A 19,771-nucleotide genomic window follows, 5' to 3' on the forward strand; every position below is an offset into this window, starting at 1 on the left:
CATGATCCTAGGTTTTTACCAAAAAGGAACGAACATGTATATATGTAGAGACTTATGCAAGAATACCTGTATGATTTTATTCATACTGGAGCCAAGCTAGGAGCCCTATAGACACCCAGATATAATAACAGGCAAGCAACTGTGGCAACTGCGCACCCCAGCCGTGCGCAGGGGTGAACTGAAGAGATAGAGAAGCCGAGTGTGGGGTGCTGTGCTTGACTTGTGGAGACGAATAGAGATTTGGGAGGTGAGGTCCGTCGGAGGGAATCATGTCTTTGTCTTGGAGCCCCTTGAAGGACTGGAAGGCTCCTTTGCCACCCACACACTGTGCTGACATACCCTCTGCCATGTGTCATCCAACACACGGTGGGGCAGCGAGAGGCCCTCTGCAGAAGTCGCTACTGCATGCTGAACTTGCTAGCACCCGGAGCTGTGAGCTAAAGAAACCACTCAGTCAGTGGCTCAGCCTCAGGCTCTCTCTGCTGTAGCAGCAGAAAGAGGATGCAGACATGAGAATCTATTCAAATTTCTAAAGCTATTGAATTTAACACTTAATATTTGTAACCTCTCTAACTGTAATCTTCAATAAAAATCACCACAAAAGCTGCTAAAAATTCTACAGTTTGGTTTTTGCAGTAATATCGGGTTGAAAGTCAATTCTGTACAATATTCTAAGTATTCTGAATTTTTTCCTACAAGTCTAAATGATAGGCGGTATGGAGGATCTGGAAGCAGGGGTCCATCATTAGAGGACCTTCATCAGAGAGAGAGAGAGAGAATGTGGTTTTGTACTAGCGTAGGAACCAGACGCTTGAGTCTCTTGAGACACTTGGATGTCTCTGTATGTATATGTAGCTGTTTCAGCATGTATGGGGGCTTTGTGTGGTGTGTTTGTAAGTCATGTGTAAGAGAGTGTGTGTGGGGGGGTACTCTGTGTGTGTGTGGTGGTGTGTGAACAATGTGTGAACAGGGGTGCTGGTGAGTGAGGGGTGCCGTGTGTGTGAGGAGTGCCATGTTTATGGGAAGAATGTTGTTCATGTGAAGAATGTTGCATGGGACAGGTGTGTTTGTGTGGAGTGTGCTGTGTGTGTAAAGTATGACTACATTGGGACATCTGATGAAGTTAGGATATAGACTGTGGATTAGATAATGATATGATGATGGATTCAGTTTTTGTAACTGACTGTTGCTCTGTGCTTTTGGCACTAAGTGTCATCAGCCTTATGAAACAGACAGTGGAGTGCTTGTGGTAAAATGCCCAGTGTCTCCAGTCAGAAAAAGGGAGGGGGACAGAGGGAACCAAACAGAGCAGATGTAGCTAAGGGGAAACATTGGCATGAGGACACATGGGAACTCTGAGCTATTCTTCTATATGTCTGAAGTGAAATAAAAGATTTTTGAGATTTTTAAAAATTTATTACATTTATTCACTTTGTATTCCAGCTGTAGTCCTCTCCCTGTCCCAATCCTGCCCTCCCTCCCTCTTCTCCTCCCATGTCCACTGATAGGGGAGGTCCTCCTCCCCTTCCATCTGACCCTAGCCTATCAGGTCTCATCAGGACTGTCTGCATTGTCTCCCTCTGTGGCCTGGCAAGGCTTCCCCTCCCAAGACTCAGGGGGAGGTGATCAAAGAGCCAGCCACTGAGGTCATGTCAGAGACAGGCCTTGTTCCCACTTGGAAACCCACTTAGACACTGAGCTACCATGGGCTACATCTGTGCAGAGGTTCTAGGTTATCTCCATGCATGGTCCTTGGTTGGAGTATCAGTCTCAGAAAAGAACCCTGGGCCCAGAATTTTTGGTTCTATTGATCTTGTGGAGTTCCTGTCCCCTCCAGATCTTTCATCTCCCCCTTCTTTCATAAGATTCCCTGCACTCTGCCTAAAGTTTGGCTATGAGTCTCAGCATCAACTTTGATACCCTGAAGGGTAGAGTCTTTCAGAGGTCCTCTGTGGTAGGCTCCTGTCTGTTTCCTGTTTTCTCCCTCTTGTGATATCTATCCCATTTGCCTTTCTGAATGAGGATTGATCATCTTACCCAGGGTCTTCCTTCTTGTTTAGCTTTTTTAAGTGTTCAGTTTTTTAGTATGATTATCCTATATTATATGTCTATCCATTTGTAAGTGAGTGTATACCATGTGTGTCTTTCTGCTTATGGGATACCTCACTCAGGATGATCTTTTCCAGTCCCCACCATTTGCCTGCAAATTTCATGATTTCCTTATTTTTAATTGCTGAGTAATATTCTGTTGTGTAAAAATACCACAATTTCTGTATCCACTCCTCAATTGAGGAACATCTAGGATGTTTCCAGCTTCTGGCTATTACTAATAAAGCTGCTACGAACATGGTTGAACAAATGTCTTTGTTGTATATTTGAGCATATTTTGGATATATGCCTCGGAGTGGTATAGCTGAATCTTGAGGAAGCACTATTCCTAATTGTCTGAGAAAGCCCCAGACTGAAAACTAAAGTCCAAGTGGATCAAAGACCTCAACATAAAACCAGACACACTAAACCTGGGAAAGAGCCTTGAACTCATTGGCACAGGAGACAACTTCCTGAACAGAACACCAACAGCACAGGCTCTAAGATCAACAATCAATAAATGGGACCTCATGAAACTGAAAAGCTTCTGTAAAGCAAAAGACACTGTTATCAGAACAAAATGACAGCCTACAGACTGGGAAAGGATCTTCACCAACCCTTTATCTGACAGAGGGCTAATATCCAGAATATATAAAGAACTCAAGAAGTTAAAAAGCAACAAATCAAGTAATCCAATTTAAAAATGGGGTACAGAGCTAAACAGAAAATTCTCGACAGAGGAATATCGAATGGCAGAGAAACACTTAAAGAAATGCTCATCCTCATTAGCCATCAGGGAAATGCAAATCAAAACTATCCTGAGATTTCACCTTACACCCATCAGAATGGCTAAGATCAAAAACTCAAGTGACAACACATGCTGGAGAGGATGTGGACAAAGGGGAACCCTCCTCCACTGCTGGTGGGAATGTAAACTGGTACAACCACTTTGGAAATCAATCTGGTGCTGTCTCAGATAATCAGGAATAATGAAATCAAAATTAAAGATACATATTAAAAATAAAATGGCTAATAAGGTCCTCACAGAACAGTTAGACCTGACAGAGGTTTGAGATGGGTGAGGACTTTACTGGAAAATGAGTCGGACCTTTCAAAGTTGACAGGGCCTAGCTGGGGCAGTGAGGCCCATTCAGCCAGTTCTACTCAGGACCTGGCCTTTAGAGAGGGGTAAGAGGTATACTCAGGGTCATACTCAGACCTCCAGGAGGGAGTGGACAGCCAGGGGAGGGAGAAAGGCCCTGCTAAGGAGCCTTGCCGGAGTGGACTTGAGTGAGACTTAGGTTGGTACCAATGTTTGGTGGACCCTGAGCGCTATACAGGCAGATTCCACAGGAGGTCTTGTGTGTAGGCACAGGATGTGTTCCTCCAGGTGGGGTGGGCTAGCCAGGTGTGTGACTGCCGATGCACGCTCAGGCCGTGGTGCTCATCTGGGTGTTGGCAGGGAGCTGAGAAAAAGCATCCAACACGGGCTTCACAGGGCAGTGGAATCCACAAACGGTACAAAAGGTCCTAAGTTGACAGTGAGGAGGGTATTCTGGCCTATCTTCCCCCAAGCCCGGAGCAGAAGCTTCACTTTGAGAGGGCAGCAGTATGGGCCACACAGAAAGAAAGAGCCTCTGCAGATCAGGACTGTGGCCGTCCCAAGTCCCTGTCCCCCATGGTTTCACACTCCTCATCAGACCACTTTCCAAACCACAGACTCACCGCTAGTGTAGAATGGCCCAGCCCTGGATGGCTTCTGTTTGGGTCCAACCTGCCTGGGCACAGGAAGTCACCAAAGTCAAGCTCCACCTGTGTGACCTTCTAAATGTCAGAGGGCAAGACATTCAGAGGAAACTGCAAATGGCGACCGTATCGTCTGTGAGGACCGAGGGAGGTCTCTGTCACTACCACTCTGTACATGGTAAAAGGAATGGAGGAAGTAGTCTAGCAGTGTGTGCTGAGTTCAGGAACTTAAAGAGATGCACAACTAAAAGGGAACACTGCGATACTATAAGAGATACACGGTGACCACAAGAAAGAGACGGAGGGCCAATCTAGAACTGTAAAAAAGCATGAATCTGAAATGAAAAGCTGCTGGTTCCACTCACCAGCAGCTCAGCTTCCACAGAAAGAAACAGTTGGAACCAGGACAAGGGACCCCGCGGAGACCAAAGGAAAAAGAAAGCCCCAGGACAACAAAAGCCCAGTGGTCGCCGAGCAATGTGAACCGGAAGTAGAATCCCAGGAGAAAGCGAGACAGGCGATTAGGGCAGAGTAGGTGGCATTGCCATGGTGGAGACTGCTCACATTGGCTAAACACACACACACACACACACACACACACACACACACACACACCACCCCTATAGATAGAAATATCAAGAAATCCCAATCAGGACACACACAGAGAAAGACACAAGAGAACACACCATAGCCCAAGTTGTTGAAGACCAGTGAGAGACAGGAAAAATCCTAAAGCAGCCCAGGGAAATGAATCACACACACACACACACACACACACACACACACACACCCCAACACACATGGATATACACTGGTACACACGTGCACATATATGCAGGCATACATGTACACATGCTCACAGGCATGTGCATATTCACACAGCCAGGTCCGTATACGCACCGGAACACACGCATGGACACATAGCATCATACAGGCCCATATGCACATACTGGCGTGCCTGTGTGCATATATATACATGCTAGTGTACACACATGCACACAAGCACACAGGCACTTATACACATCCCCGGGCACACCCACCTGAAGGGTGTGATAGGCATACCCAGCCTTTTATGGTTAAAAGCAGAAACAGGTCAGAGAGGTGAAGGGCTTCCCTGGGTGGTGCAGGAGCCCCTCTCGAACCCTCGAGAACAGGACTGAAAGGAAAAGCAGCGCAAGGAAGCCAGACCTGGCTTTGCTCACTGGCCCGCTCTCCCCAGAAAGAGGCCGTGCCGTCCATGCTGGGCCACCAGATAGGCCTACTGAGTCTGCTGTGGCAAGACGAGGACGAGTCCACCCAAAAGCATTCTTACCACTCTGTCTCCCTCCTCGTGTATCTTGTGTACCAGCAGAAGGGTGAGTGGAGCAGGGCCGGGGGAGGTGGGGTTGCGGGGAGGGCATGGGGGAGAGGGTGGGTGGTGCGCAGTGGTTCGAGGTAAGCTCTCCTTTAGCCTGACTGTGGGGTGGGGGGTGGGGGAGGGAGGAGGCCACCTCCCAGCCCAACAGCCCTCCTGAGCACAACCTGTACACAGGGAGGTTGGTGGAGTCCTTCCAGTGGAATAATGTGAAGTCCTTGGAAAGCAACGTGTCTAGAGAATGGGAGATGAAGCTCTGCAACATGGTGAAGGTGAGGCTCCTCAGGCTGTGGCCTGGGCCTCTGTTTGCCCCAGAGCATAGTGGTTATGTGCCCTCCTCCCCACTCTCAGCCCTGAAATGATGGGGCCAAACGGTCCCAGGGACCTGTTCAGGCAAGTACGTTGGGCAGACCTGGGATGGGATGGACTTCTGCTCTTTCCAGAAAGTTCTTGGTCTCTGTACCTCCACATCCAGCCTCTGCTCAGATAGGACCTTTGAACCCATATGCCCAAGACACCCCCTCTCTGGCCTTTTATGACACACCCCTCCTGTATTTGTTTCAGGCTTGGCCTGCCTGTTACAATAAACTGAGAAGAGAGGGGTGGGGTTTGTGTTGAAGCACCATGACTGGGTGACCTCCGTCAGTCACTCCATCTTCCTGGCCCTTCCTTACCCATCTTCCTACCTTCCAAGTGAGAATCACTTGGGTCTGGATCCAGCTGCTCCTGAGACAGGCTGGGTCAGAAGCAGTGACACCTTGCAGCATCTTGTGTCTCCTGAGCCATGCCCTAGGTTGGGTCTGTTGTCCCAGTGGTCCCTCCTAAGAGAAAGTAGATGGCAATTTGGGTCACATATTTCAGAGGCAGTAGGATCGGACAGCAAGGCAGAGGAGGGCTAGAGCTGGCCAGGAGTTGGCCATCATTTGGATGCAGTAGGAACTGAATGCTCTGACTCTTTGTGAGGCTGTTTGCCACCATTGTCCCCAGGAGAAGTTTTCAGACATGACGTAGCTAGGCGCTTATGACAGGCACACATGCAGCTGTCCAGCAATGGCCCCAAGCTGGGGGAACTCCAGGTCATATTAGCCTGGGACAAGGGCAGGATGGGCCCTTTGGGACCCTACAAGCTTTTGTCCATAGCACTTACATAACTGTGTGCCTGACCTTCATTCCCTCTCTGTTAAGAGGCTGGACCCCCTGCCTGGCCTGAGCCACTGCTAACCAGAGATTCCCCATTCCCCAACCTTTGCTTCCTCATAGGCCTTCAAGGACAGCCTGACGGTGGCACAGCACACACAACTGATCCTCACGCTAGTGCACAATCTAAGCAGCTGTAATTACCTCCGCTGTAACCTTGCTGCCAAGCTCCTACTGATGATCTGTGAGGAGCCTCGCTTTAGGAAGGAACAGGTGAGGCTGGGTGTGTGTGGCTCCCTTCTCACTGTGTGCATGTCTATGTGAGCATACACCCACATCCATTCATTCACATGTAATCACAGAGACAATGGGTGATGAGCCTAGTAGCCTATGAGTGTGACCCCATTGTACTCCCAGCTAGCTGCCATTGTCCAGCAGGATCTGGGCCCACCTTCTGCTGCCTCACGGGTGGCCTATGGGGGAGGAAAGATGTAACTGCCCTCCAGTTTGGCTTGGCCAACTAAATTTAAAAAATTCACCCTGGGGGACTGCCAGGCCCCATCCACTTGGGTGCTCTTACAGGGTCAACCGAGCACTCCTCTTGGCTTGTTCACCCTACTTTCCTTCAGACAGGGGTGGGGAGGGGGAGCTGAGCTGTAAAGTCCTCCCAGGAACTCAGAGGGCTTTGCCCCATCTGAAGCTGCACTCCCCCTTGCAGGTGGCCGAGATCTTGCAAGGCCTGTTCAAGGAGCTGCCGAACATCCACTCCAAGAGTGTCCAGCACACCATAAATCTGGCCACTATGGCTCTGGGGACCCAGCATATTCAGGAGGTGGTGGAGGTGGTCTTGTCCCTATGTCATCCCTCAGAGAGGTAGCTCTTCCCTTGACCCAGGCTCCCCAGTGCGGTCATCATCGAGGCATGTGGTCGTCCTCCTTCCTGGGCCATAGTTATTTACTTAACATGCCAGGCAAGAACAGACACTGGAGGGTTCTGTCTCCTTCCTGACTCCTGATTACAGCCAGAGGGGCTCTGAAAGTGTTTGGGGGATTAAGCGGGGCTCTAGCAATTCCAGGAGGGGCATCAGTGTAGAAACAATCTCAGATTCATAGTCTCCAGAGGCCATCCTGTAAGCAGAGCCACAGACCAGTCAGAGGCCGTGAAAACACACATGACACCCCTCTACCTATCCACAGGTGCCTCATGGTCCCAGGGTCCCACTGGGTCTCATTTCCATTAGCCACACTAGATAGGCTTTCAAGGGACAGCCTGTTGACAAATGAAGCCTCGCTAAATCAGAACATGGCTGTGGGGCTGGCAACAGCAGCACAGCCATAAGCCTGTCAGGAACTCATAAGCCTGTCAGTCTTTTAGGTGGCCAGCCATGTTTTAAGCAGCTCATGAATATATGTATACAGTTAGCAGTGTGAGAGATGGCAGGCACACTGACTGATCTCAGAACACTCTGCCGTTGACAGGGAGCCAAGTGCAACTGGGGTCTCACGAGCTCTGCCTGGAGTGGTTCCTGGCTCTGCTGGCTTTCTTCTTCTTTTCAAGGGCTCAGATGGGGCTTGCCCCTACTTCCCAAGACAAAAGACAGGTTATAGGGCAACCATTTCCTTGGGGTCCTGGAGAGAGGGGCTGCAAGACTAAGACTCCTTGCAGATATCAAATGAATATAGATCTGAGGGCCCCTCACCCGCTGCTCCGGAGGGCTCACTTTCTCACAGCCTCCAAATGGCCAGCATTTGTAAGAGGCTTCTCTGCAGTGCTGTGCCCAGTATTCCCAATGATGGCCTGGACCCTGTCTCATCAGGTGGATCCTAACGCTGTGGAAGGCTCTGGCCAGCAACTACCATGTGGCTCGTGGTGTTATAATCCTGCTCTACATAAAGATGAGATTGCGGCCGTGCAGGAGTTTTCTCGAGTTCAACTCTCCCACCAACCTGGTCTCCCTGATGGTGAGCAGCACCCTGTACTGTGCTGCTAGCATGGTTCCCCCAATGGCAGCAGAAGTATTCAGGGCCTCAGTGGGCTCCCAGGGAGGCATTGTGCTGCCTCCAAGGATCCCATTTTCAGGCCTTTATCAGGGTTTGTGGTCATTTGTGGAGGTGGACAGTGTATTTCACCTGCTCCTCATGAGTCTCCCACCCCGCATGCATGGCCCCACTAGGTGTCTGAGGTACTCACCGATGGACCAGCCAACTGGCTGCAGAACCCTGCTGATTCTCCATGTGGCTGCCCCATCATAGGCTATAACAGAACTGAAAACCCCATGAGCTCTTAGCAAGTGATCCCTAGACACAATGGGAAGTAGGAAAAGGTCTGGGCTGACCTGAGACAGTGACACTCAGAGACACAGTGACCATGCACTGGGTTATGCTTGGCTGTGTGTGGGGACAAGAACAGTGGAGATGGAGGAGAGATGAAAGGCTTCCAGAAGGATCTAAGGAAGGCAGACAGATTCCTGGCAGAGAAAGCAGAGCAGGGGTGGGAGGTGAAGATGCCCAGCACTGATTAGAAGTCAAGGCTAGCACCTGGACTTCCCCCGAGGTTGGAAGGACCACACTTAGCAGTGACCCACGTACTATCTCTGCTCCTTTCCAAGGGGCAGAGGATCAACTGGAGCAGTGGATATTGTACCACAGGACTGGCTAGGGGATGGCTAGGGTAAGAGCCAGAGGACTCTATAGCCAAACAGGGCCCAACCCCAAAGAAATAGGACTGGGTGAGGCCAGCAGCCAGAAACTCAGGGCCAGGGACGAAAAGACAATGGGACCAGGAGTGGTCTTCATCAAGGAGTGTCTGAGAAGAACCAGCCTACAAGATGGGCACCCGGAGAGATTCAGCTCCTCAGAAGGTGGAGCAGGAGAAGTGCAATCAACGGTATGAAAGGCAGGCTGAGCAAAGCCTGGAGGTCAGGGTCCAGCCCCAGAGAGTGCAGGGGGCCCTGGTTGATCCTCAGGGTTATTGCAAGGAGCTTCAGGGGTTTATCCAAGGGGTGAGCCCCAGGGGGTCAGATGAAGGCAGTGAGGCCTGGACTAGAGTGGCTTTGTAGCAGCTGTCTCCACTCTTCTGCCCGGTGCTCCCTCTCCAGGCTTTGCTCTGTCACCCACTGCAGGCTCTGGGTACCATTTATGAGCTCCTCTACACCCCGGAGTATAGGGAGACGGTCCTCTGGGCCTTCGCAGGGATCCTTCTGGGCCTCCTCACAGAGCTCTACTACCTTCTGGAGATGGGCTTGGTGGAGGGCATCTTTGACTACGAGGAAGACAATCTAGCCTCCAAGCCTCTTGGGCCCTGCAGGTGAGCTGTGATAGCTATGGGCCCCTCCCTTGTGCCCACTGAGCCATGCTGATTCTGTGGACCCAAGAAGGAAAGCAATTTGAGTGGAGATGGCCTAGGGGTAGGATGGAGCTCCCAACCTGGCAAGTAGGAAGACTCCTGAGCAACGGGAGCCTAGTTAGTGGCAGCTGACAGGTTTCAAATCTCCTGCTTTATTCCTCCCTGCCCAGGACCTGCCTGGAAGCACTCAAGGGCCTCTTTTGGACCAACAAGTACTGGGAAGTGTTTGCTGTTGTGAAGATGATCCAAGGCTGGGAGCTCTTTGGGCAGTTAGAAACTTTCCCAGAAGGAGTGGCCCTTTTGGCCAGGTGAGCCCTCAGCTTGGCCATCCTCTGCCTGGAAGGGACTAGAATCACAGCCCAGCCCACTCTCCTTACACTGGACCCTGACTCCACACTCAGAAACCTGGCCAGTTCTGAGGCCTAGCTAGAGAATGGAGCCCTCTGGGACTCTGTGCGTGCCTCTTGCCTGTGATAGGGTCATGGCTCACTATAACTGCGAGGTCAAGGCCGTCTTGGGGCAGGCTCTCATCTCCCTGAAGAGCAGCGAAGAGCGAGACAACATCGTGGGCATCTGCATCATCGCCGAGGTCAGCCTCTCCCTAGCCACCCCAGTGGACTTCCCTCCCAGGCACCTGGTTCATGTGTCAGCTGTGCTTGCCGCTGGATTTGCATCTTTAGGTCTAACTCCATTCTCGTGGCCTGGGGCAGACTGATTCCTTGCCAGCCTTGGTTAACAGGTGGGCTGACGGTGCTGACCCCTACCCAGTTTCTCAACAGCCTAGATGTCTCCCAGTATACGTCCTGGAAGACGGTGAACAACTCCCTGAAAATGGGTCTTTCCAATCGCAACCACATGGTGCGGGCTATGAGCCTGAAGGGGTTGGGCAGCACCCTGCTGCACCCTAAAAAGGTGAGGGGGCAGGACCTTGAGAGAGGTGCCCTCTGCCATCTTAGAAGGATCACAGGGAGGGCTAGGCACAAAGGAAGGGTACGGAAGGGTATCTCCTTGCAAGGGATGGTGACTGGCAGGCCTGGTTGGGCCTGCTTAACTACTTCAGATGGGGCTCTGAACTGGACCCTTTGCCTTCTAGGTAGGAGTCCTTCATATGATAACCTCCTGTCAGGTTCTTGATATCCTGCCCTTTTGAACCTCCCAGAGCAGGTCTGTTCTGAGATGGCCCTCATGACAGGACTGGGATGCAGCTGCTGATTTGGACTTACCCAGATGCATGGTGTGGTTTTGTCTGTTTTTCTGTCCAGCCTTTAGGGGAGGTAGGGAGCAAACCTGGGAACAGCCAGCTTCAGCGCTCAGACCTCTTCCCCATCTAGACTGGCTCAGAGATGGGTTGGTAACACCTTCTGAGAAGGCCAGGAACCCCAGTAGCTGCCCAGAGCTATGACCTGCCTCACAGGGCAGCCGGCAGAAACTGGTCAAAGGTCCCATTGGAGGGTGGTGATCTCCCTGCAGGTAAATCTGCTGAAAAGTAAGTTGATGGAGCTATTTGACAACCTCCAAAAGCCTGAGTTCAAGGACCCTGTGGGCCTGATGGAGATCATGGGCCAAGTCCTGCACTGTCTACGCTGCCAGGGCATTGGAATGGTCATCCTCAAAATCGCTCAGCACCTTCTCAGCCTCTTCACAGATGTGAGCTTGGCAGGGGGAGGGGTGGGAGGAAGGCAGGGCAAGCCAGGGCTGCAGACAGCAATCAGAAACTAGAGGCTGTAATCTGCACCATCACCAGAAGCCACCTGAGTTTAAAGACTCTGCAGACTGGCACTGGTTGAAGTTTGTGATGGTACTGAGTCCTATTCTCAGGATTCTCCCTCCCAGGTCATCAGGACCAATGACTGCACTTGAAAGCAACATGAACTCCTCATATTGTGAAAAAGGGCTAAGTGATTTCAGGGGGTTGAGGCTGGGAACAAGGAAGGCTTGAATTTGGCATGGGCCATCCTAGGAAGACTGCCGTAAGGTACCTCTGAAATGGATTAGAGCCAGCGAGATGATAGCTAGGATGAGCCCCAGCTGGGGTAGGTAGGCAGGCAGTGGTCACTGCGCATTTGGAATTGAGGAGGAGGCAGCCAGTCCAGTTTGGGGCAGAAGATGGCTCTGCCTTTCATGGAAGGGAGGCTGAGTCCTGGTGGGGATAGTAGACGGAGAAATGGTGGCATTAGCAGGCACTTATTTGGGTGCTGGGTTCTGTAATTTCCTCAACCCGAGGACAAAGGTGCTGTTGTTAGCTACTGTTTATAAAAGGTGAAACAGAGTACAAGGAAGGAGCCTCACACTGGGTCATAAAGCTAGAATGCCACAGATCCAATAGTCAGGTCTGCTTAGGAGTGGAGATATGGCCGCTGTCACCCCAGAGACTTGCAGAGAAAGCCAGAGATGAGAAACCAGGAAGAATATAGAAATTGGAGAAGGCTGCCAAAGGATGACTGAAGCTGAGGAAATGGAGAAAATGAGAAGACCATGGGGCAGAAGAACTCAGTGAGAGTCAGAGGCTGAGTGGTTTGTGGCATCATTAGGGACAATGAAAGCTGATCCTGAGCAGTGCAGGGCCAAAGTGAGGCAACCAGAAGTCATGAGAAGAGAAGGAAGGGAGGAGGCCAGCCTGTTGCATGCCTGAGCATATGATTCGTTTCCCCCAGGAAAGGGCAGAAGTTCGGAAAGGTGCCATCTTCCTGTTCGGAGATGTCATCCACCATGGTGGCAAGAAGTTTCAAAACAGCCTCAAGAACCTAGCTTTCCAGGCTGTAATACCCCTCCTCTTCCATATGGTTGATCCCTGCCCAGAAGTAGCCATGGTGAGTGTGCTCCAGCTCAGCTGGGGCAGCAAGGAAAGCCACGCTGAAAGAGGACCCAGGTGGAGGCCAGAGTGAGGCTCACATTTAGGAGGGGCCACTTAGGCCACAGAGAGAGCTGGCGCTGGGTTTGTAGGCCAACTCAGCAGCCCCAGAAAAGGAGAGTGATCAATCTCGGTGGTTATTCCCTCATTTCCTCAGTCACCTGCTTCAGATTCCTCACTCCTATCCGTCAGGCCCTTGGGTAGCCTCTTCCGGCTGAAGACCTCCCCTCCGCCATCTAAAATAAGCTGCAGAAATCTGGCATTCAGGACCTGTCTACCTCTACTCTTCTCTCCCCAGCCAGCGGTGTGTCTGTGTGCTACACCAGAGGATCTAATTGTACCCTGCCTGCCTAGTGCCACAACCCCACCCCAGAGTAATTTTGTGCCACTCTCCCGACGGTGGCCCTGAAACAATTAGTCATGTCATGAGGGCCTTTTGTTTTGTAGGCCATGCCTTTCTTTGCAAGGCACCCTCATCAGGAACCATCCCCTACCTTTGCTTCTCCCTAGAGCTAGTCTGTCCTATAATCACTACCCACAGGCCAAGCCTAGCCTCTTCCCAGCCCGGGGAATAAGCTCTCCCAGGCTTCTGAGAGTAAGGAAGGCCTTGTGTCTAACAACCCAAACCCTGTCCAGGCCCATAGTCACCGTGGGAAGTTAGGTCCCTTCCCAAACGTAGAATAAGTCTTCAGCTCTCTGAGGCTGCTATTCTAAGCTGGTTCCTCAGAAGGAAGCTTAGGAAGCTTTTCTAGAAGCTGTATGTGATTTAGGGCAGAATACTCTAGGTTTGGGGGAGTGAGTTAGTTACCCCTTCCTCTGGTGTTGCATTCCCTCCTCGTGCCCCCACAGACTGTACTTCTCTGGACTGTAGGAGCCCAGGGATGGTACTGCTGCGGAAACCTCTCCTTGGGGTCTGTCTGGGCTGAGAGGAATAATGACGGGTTGAATCATGGGCACTCTGTTCTCCACCTACAGAAGGCCAAGTCCACCTTCCTGCGCTGTGCCATCTTGCTAAAGTGGGAGTTCCGGAGAGAGCTGTTCGGCAAGCTGGCATGGGGCCAAGGGCTGGGGGCTGAAAATGACATCTTTGTCTATATGGTAAGGTGTGGGTACCTTTACAGGGGAGGGCTTGGGGCCGGGGAGGTGGTGGCTGTGTGGTCACCCCAAACCTCTCTGAGGATGGGGGATGATGATGAGAGAGGCAGTCCTGAGAGTGTTTATAGTGGGCCTCTGTGAGGAACATTTCCCCTTCACAACAGATCTCAGATTCTCTGAAATGGACTGTCCAGGAGGGATGAGAGAGTTTCTAGCATGTGCCTAGAGTGTGCCCAAGGCCATGCCAGCAGTGCCTCTGAGGACACAGCGCCCCCTGGTGTTCCAGTGCAGATCTAGGCGGTCACACTCCATGCATTGTAGGGCCCGGGAGTGGGAGCCCAGCCCTTGCTGCCTAGCAGCCAGTTGAATTTTTGGCCCCAGATTCTTCTGCCTTTCTGGGTCTAGGATGTCAGGGCCATAATCCCAGACTCTTGAACAGGACCAATGTCACATGGGCAAGGCAGGACATGCCTAGAAATGTGGCTGCAAAGATCTCAAGGTGATCTTTGGACAGGGTGGGGATATGGAACTCCCCTGCTTACCCATCCCACACAGTGCACCTGTGGCACCCTGACGATGGTGACAGCAGAAGCATGGCCCTTGAGAGACCCAGGGCTTCGGCCTCCAGCTGTTTCACGCGGTTCTATCTTTAAGAATCAGGTGCTGTTAGGGCTCCTGAAACAGTGAAGGTTTACAGAATAAAGCACAGCAGGGAGGATAGGGAACCGGGCAGTTAGAAATGGAAAGGCCAAAGGCCATTGGACAACACGGAGCAGCAAAGCCCATATATAATGTGGGCTCTTGCGTCACGTCTGCAATGCATGATAGCCACGCCCCAAGGTGAGTGCCCATAGAACCTCCCCTAAACCTCCACCCCCAAAGGTGACTTTGCTCCCTCAGCAGAGAAGCAGCAGGGTACAGAAGCTGCCAAGTGATGAGCCTTCTTTTCCCTCTTCATGATATGGGCCTTGCAGGGGACCCAGGGAGGTTGGGGGTGTGGCTCTAGGCACCGGAAGTGGAGTTCAGTGTGTGTGGGTCCCTCAGGAAAGCCATGTCCCTGAAGTGAGGCTCCACCCAGACCCTCAGTATGGCCATAGGCCCTCTCTTCTCTCCTTAGATGGAAAGCAACTTTGGCAGCTACCAGAAGTTTCTCAGTCAGGCCTTGACGTATCTAAACAGCCCCCACAGGACCCTAAAACTGGCAGCCATGAAGTTCATTGGTAGGCCCTGACCCAGCAGCTTCAACCCCCATGCCTGCGTCCCACAGCCTGGGCTGCCACAATGGGTAGTCAGATTCGCCTGTCCTGGGTCCGCTGCAGGGGCCAGTAGTGGATCTAGGCCAGTGTGTATGTGTGTGTGTGTGTGTGTGTGTGTGTGTGTGTGTGTGTGTGTGTGTGGAGGGGGTGGGCTGGAGGTACCCTTGCTGGCCAGTGCTTTCAGTGGACGAGAGTTGCCACTGTTAACTGCTTCCTTGACTGCCCCAGGGGGGTTGCTTCAGGACTATTTCACTGACCTCTGCTTCTACTTGACGAAGGACGATGTGATCATCCTTAAGAACTGTGAGCATGTGGAGCCTTTGTGCCCTGGGGTGGCTGAGGCCTGTCTTCCCTGACACTTGAGAGAGATTTCTGGCGGGGAGATACCTCTGGGGGGGGAGGGACAACTCACTTTCCACTCCAGACTGTGGGTTCACCAGGCCCCTCAGCTCCACAGCAAGCTTCTGGTGGGATGTGGGGGTCTCTGCTGCAGATTTGGAGGCCTTCAGCTATGACCCAGACTCCAGGGCCCGAAAGTTCTTCCTGAACTATTGGAATGATGTCGTGGAGCTATCCCACTACGTGATTAACTGAGCCTGCACTTGTTCTTATTCTTGTCTCTGTTGAGTCCTTTCTTTATTAAACGCCACCAAGTATCTCTTGTCTCTCCCCAGTCATGTGTGCAAAAGGCCAGGCCAGTTCTCCACTGAATCTCAACTCCACGGGCTGTTGGGTGGGAAGGGTTCATGACTCAAGAGCTCCAGAAATTACCATAGTGTTCCATTGGTAGCAAGAGCTAGGGACTTCAGAACAGGCATTACCGTACCCAAGCAGAGTCTAGAACTCCAGGAGCTATCCTCAGCAGCCCCTTCTCCAGCCCTCAGATAGACCAGGCTGTCCCACATGCCCACTTGACCTATTTTTACCCTTTTTCTCTGCCAGTCCACAACCATTCTGCCCTCAGGTAAGTCTTATATGAACCTGCTTAATCACCTACCTGTCTCTAGTGGCCACTGAACCTCTCACACTTTCCCAGGACCTTTACTTAGCTGATATACAGGCCTTGGTGGGACTTCCAGACTTCTGGGGCTAGCCTTCCCACCCTCGGCTTGTCTGCTTCTCTGCTGTGTGTGGTTCCCTTTTGGGTTCCCATTCTCTCTGGCAAAGTCACCTTTCTCCAAGCCCATCCAGGTCCTTCATTTATGCCCAGTGCCCTTGCTTCTCACAGCGGCATTAGTAGACTTTGGAGGCTACCAGGGTAGAGTCAGGGTGTTCTTGGATCATAGCCACCAGACAGTGATGAGACACTGAATGTAGATACAGCCAGTGCTTTGGGTGTGGCTCTTCAAGGAACATAGCCTCCTAAAAGATGCTCGGATGTACCGAGTAGCTGGCTGTTCAGGGTACATGTGCTGAGTCATATCAGATGCCCAGAAATTACTACAAACTCCCACCTGACAGCCATGTCCCCAAAGGGGAGGCTGAACAAGGTAGGATCTGAATTAAGGGGAGCCAGCAGGACTGAGGAGGAATCAGAAGCAGGAAGGAACTGAAGAGGCTCCAGAGGCCCCCTAGCCCCAGAACTTGCGAGTCAGTCCTAAAGTTAGAGAAGGCTTGTCCAGCTGCTGACCCTTCCCAGTGGGTAAAGCCCAGGGCCAGGCTCTATCCACAACAGTGGGCATCTCAATTAAAAATCTTGGTGTAGCTGGAGCAGAATGGCCCCACAGACAACATTCAGGGATAAACAGCCAGAGCAAGAAGAGAAAGCCGGAAGCTGAGTGGGCCATGGGAGCCAAGAGCAGAGACAGCACGAGAAGGGCAGGCCACTGCCAGCTGAGATGCCCACAAGAGACTTGGCTGAGGAAAGGGATGGCCATGTCCCTCAAGAGCACTAGAGGACAAGTAGGGACATGAGCCTGTTTGGGGGGAAGGGCAGCTTTTGCAGCATTTGTGGTAGAGGCTTTCACTAAAACACGATAGTATGCCTCCATCTTGGGCACGTCATAATAACTGTTTTCTTATGTGTTGTTGGAAAATTCTAAAGGCTTAAAATACAGTTAAGAGCCCCAAACAGTGAGCTGATACAAGAATGGAGAGGGAAGGCATGGGGAAATCCAGGGTCACTGGGACTGATGAGAACATGTGGCTGGGGTTAGGAGACAGGCCCTGGCTCCTACGGGGAAGGGTGTTGAACCCAGGCTCTATTAGGCCAGGACTCCAAAAGGTCCTCAGGACATCCACCCTTCCCAAGAGACAGGGACAGAGCTACCCTGCAGTGAGGTGCTCCCTCCATATGCTATCTTCATGTAGATGGCAGGGTTAAACCACACAGGGACCCCTGACAGTCAAAGAGTCAGGAGGTCAGAAGCCTCACCACGGGAGCTGAAAGAGAGGTCTCAGCAGATTTCAGTTCTCAGGAACTTGCGATACCACAATGAGCACTGCGGCAGTCAAAACACCCATGCGTGAAACGTTAGAGAGAAGGAGATGAGATGCTGAGAAATTCTCCCAAACAGAAGAAACACACCAATCCATAATCATGAAAGGAGCAGTTTATACCAAATAACAGAAAACAACGTAAAGAACTCAAAGTCTTGCAAGTGGCTAGAAAGGAGGCCGCACTCCTACCCTCAGGGCTAACGGATAGCTTTTGAGCAGTGGCGATGTCACTGAGAGAGTACAGTGACACTTCTTAACTGCCGTCCAGGAGTATAAACACTTAACTCCCAAGCAGAAGGACAAAAATCAGTGGAGACAGAATTATTTCAGTGTCCCTTTAGAAAGGGATCGATTAGCTATCCGCACATGCAGAAAACCTAATGGACTTCTTCTCTGGAAAGGCTACACTAAAGCCATTACCAATGCCAGGATAAGGTAGGCTGTACAAAGAATAGCTTCCAAGGTTGCAGGATTCGGTAGGGAAGATTGATGTCACCTTTGTGTGAACAAAAGCATTGAACAAACCTCAAAAGCACAATTTATTCAAATTATTCAGGAGGCTGAGGCAGGAGGGATGACAAGTGTCAGGCAGCCTGAGCTGTATGGCTTACTCAAAATTAAAATGAAAAGCAATGACAAAACAAAGCAGCAGAAAAAAACAAAACAAAACAAAACAAAACAAGACCCAATATCCTGGGAAGTATCACCATGACTGGGTGTGTGTTTACTGACAGATATATGGATGAAGTCAAGAAGCTGCAATAGCTGCCGTGGTTCTCCGCTGATGACTTCATATCACCATGGAAACACATCTGGGTGCATCTGTGTGGATGAAACCAGAAAGGTCTAACAGAGGAGGAAAGACTCACCCTGGATTAGGGGTGGCACCATCCCGAGGACTGGGGTCCCAGGCTGAGTGAAAAGGAGACAGCCCACTGAGCGCCAGCATCGCACCCGTGCCACAGGGCCTTTCCTGCCACAGTGACCCCTCCTTCCCCAAGCTGCTTCTGTCATGTTTCTGTCACAGCAAGGAGAGAAGGAACTAATACGGGGAGGTTACGGAATACATGAGCAGGCCAGGACAAGCAGCGAGGGCAGCAGAGAAATGGGTCAAGAACACAGCGGACAGCTCACAGAAGATTCAGGGCCAAGGAATGCAGGGGGGGAAAAAAAAAACAGAAGCTTGGGAGTAATGAGAGGAGATGTGCCTGTAACAAAGCCCGAAATCCTTCCGTGCCTCTTTGGTATGTCTTGACAGTCAGCTGGTGCCTAGTGTGGGTGAGGTGGGGTAGATCACTTCAGGGTACCACTGGAGCACGGCGTGGTGCCGCATCACCGGATGAAGACCGCAGAGCACAGCTGGCCAGTGGTCCAACTCTTGAGTTCTCCCACCAGGCTACAGCAAGCCTGCGTGAGGATGTGTCCAGCAGGAGCGCCGGCGCGATAGTGTCTGAGATAATCAGAGAAAGCCGGGGGAACGCAAGCACAAAGCATCGTGAGGCAGCGACGGGGACTGGGTGACGTATCTCTGCCGACAGATGCAGTTGTATCCAGCATTCTGTACAACCTGAAAATGCCCTGGACTGGTCTCAGGCCTCACTTTTTCTCTGCTATTTCATGGCCAGTTCTCAAAGGCCATGTAAAACTTAGACATAGTCATCAGGCGTAGACAGAAACAGCTTCAGGAGAAGCCACCTGTTTGTGGTCCAGGAGTTAGAGATGGCTCCTATAGGAAGTAAGTATCCCTCTGCCTCCTGTGTGCTTCTCTATATGGTGCTCCAGTCTTGGGAAATCAAGTAATCAGTACCAGAGCCGAAGACACTAGCCTCAGAGGCAGGAGTGGGGACTGAGAGAACCAGGGGATTCCCTGGCTTTCCTGTTTTCTCTTTTCTCACAAACCTAGCAGACTCCAGTTGCACAGATGCCTCGTAGAGCCAAGAATCTAAGGCCTCCATTTGGAAAGCCAGTTTTGCAATCCAAAACTAAGTGACCTATGAGGGATCTGGAAACCCTCAACAACTTCAGCGGAAAGAACACGTGACAGATACTAGGAAAGGCAGGGTCCTGAGGGCACATTTTCAAAAAGACTTTAAGCATCTGAGAAGTAATATGGTGAACAGAGAGCAGAGACATTGCAACAGAAGAATAGAAGGCTGAAGAAACAGGTATCAGAGGGACAGGAAGGACAGAAGGATCAAGCAGAAAAACAAGACAGAAAACAAGAACCGAATAGAGAAACAAGACAGGGACTAGACAGAAAAATCAGACAGGAGAGAGAAAGGAATCTAATGGAAGGACAAAGCAGGGAGAAAACAATAATCAAGCAGAGAAACAGGACAGAAATAAAGCCCAAATCTGTGGTGTTGGTTGGAGACAAACTGATGAACAGAGCCAACTAGAACCCAGATGGAGCCCTGTATGCAGTTACCTGAGCTTGAACGAAGGGACAAAGGCAGCGCG

General features: G+C 51.2%; 1 protein-coding gene across 1 annotated transcript in view; it reads left to right on the plus strand.

Moving 5' to 3' along the window:
* The window catches only part of LOC129690804 (maestro heat-like repeat family member 5), a 29,350-nt gene extending 13,884 nt beyond the window's left edge, over positions 1 to 15,466 (plus strand). The window contains exons 11-25 of the mRNA XM_055626654.1: positions 5,054 to 5,189; positions 5,366 to 5,460; positions 6,449 to 6,598; positions 7,044 to 7,198; positions 8,142 to 8,286; positions 9,447 to 9,631; positions 9,841 to 9,978; positions 10,148 to 10,259; positions 10,439 to 10,582; positions 11,141 to 11,317; positions 12,325 to 12,480; positions 13,497 to 13,619; positions 14,734 to 14,836; positions 15,101 to 15,175; positions 15,366 to 15,466. Coding sequence (XP_055482629.1) covers positions 5,054 to 5,189; positions 5,366 to 5,460; positions 6,449 to 6,598; positions 7,044 to 7,198; positions 8,142 to 8,286; positions 9,447 to 9,631; positions 9,841 to 9,978; positions 10,148 to 10,259; positions 10,439 to 10,582; positions 11,141 to 11,317; positions 12,325 to 12,480; positions 13,497 to 13,619; positions 14,734 to 14,836; positions 15,101 to 15,175; positions 15,366 to 15,466 — 1,995 coding nt within the window. The remainder of the gene's footprint in view (positions 1 to 5,053; positions 5,190 to 5,365; positions 5,461 to 6,448; positions 6,599 to 7,043; positions 7,199 to 8,141; positions 8,287 to 9,446; positions 9,632 to 9,840; positions 9,979 to 10,147; positions 10,260 to 10,438; positions 10,583 to 11,140; positions 11,318 to 12,324; positions 12,481 to 13,496; positions 13,620 to 14,733; positions 14,837 to 15,100; positions 15,176 to 15,365) is intronic.
* Positions 15,467 to 19,771: the final 4,305 nt, after the last annotated feature.

Source organism: Psammomys obesus, unplaced genomic scaffold (genome assembly GCF_907164565.1).
Source record: "Psammomys obesus unplaced genomic scaffold, mPsaObe1.curated_primary_1811, whole genome shotgun sequence".
Taxonomy (NCBI): Eukaryota; Metazoa; Chordata; class Mammalia; order Rodentia; family Muridae; genus Psammomys; species Psammomys obesus.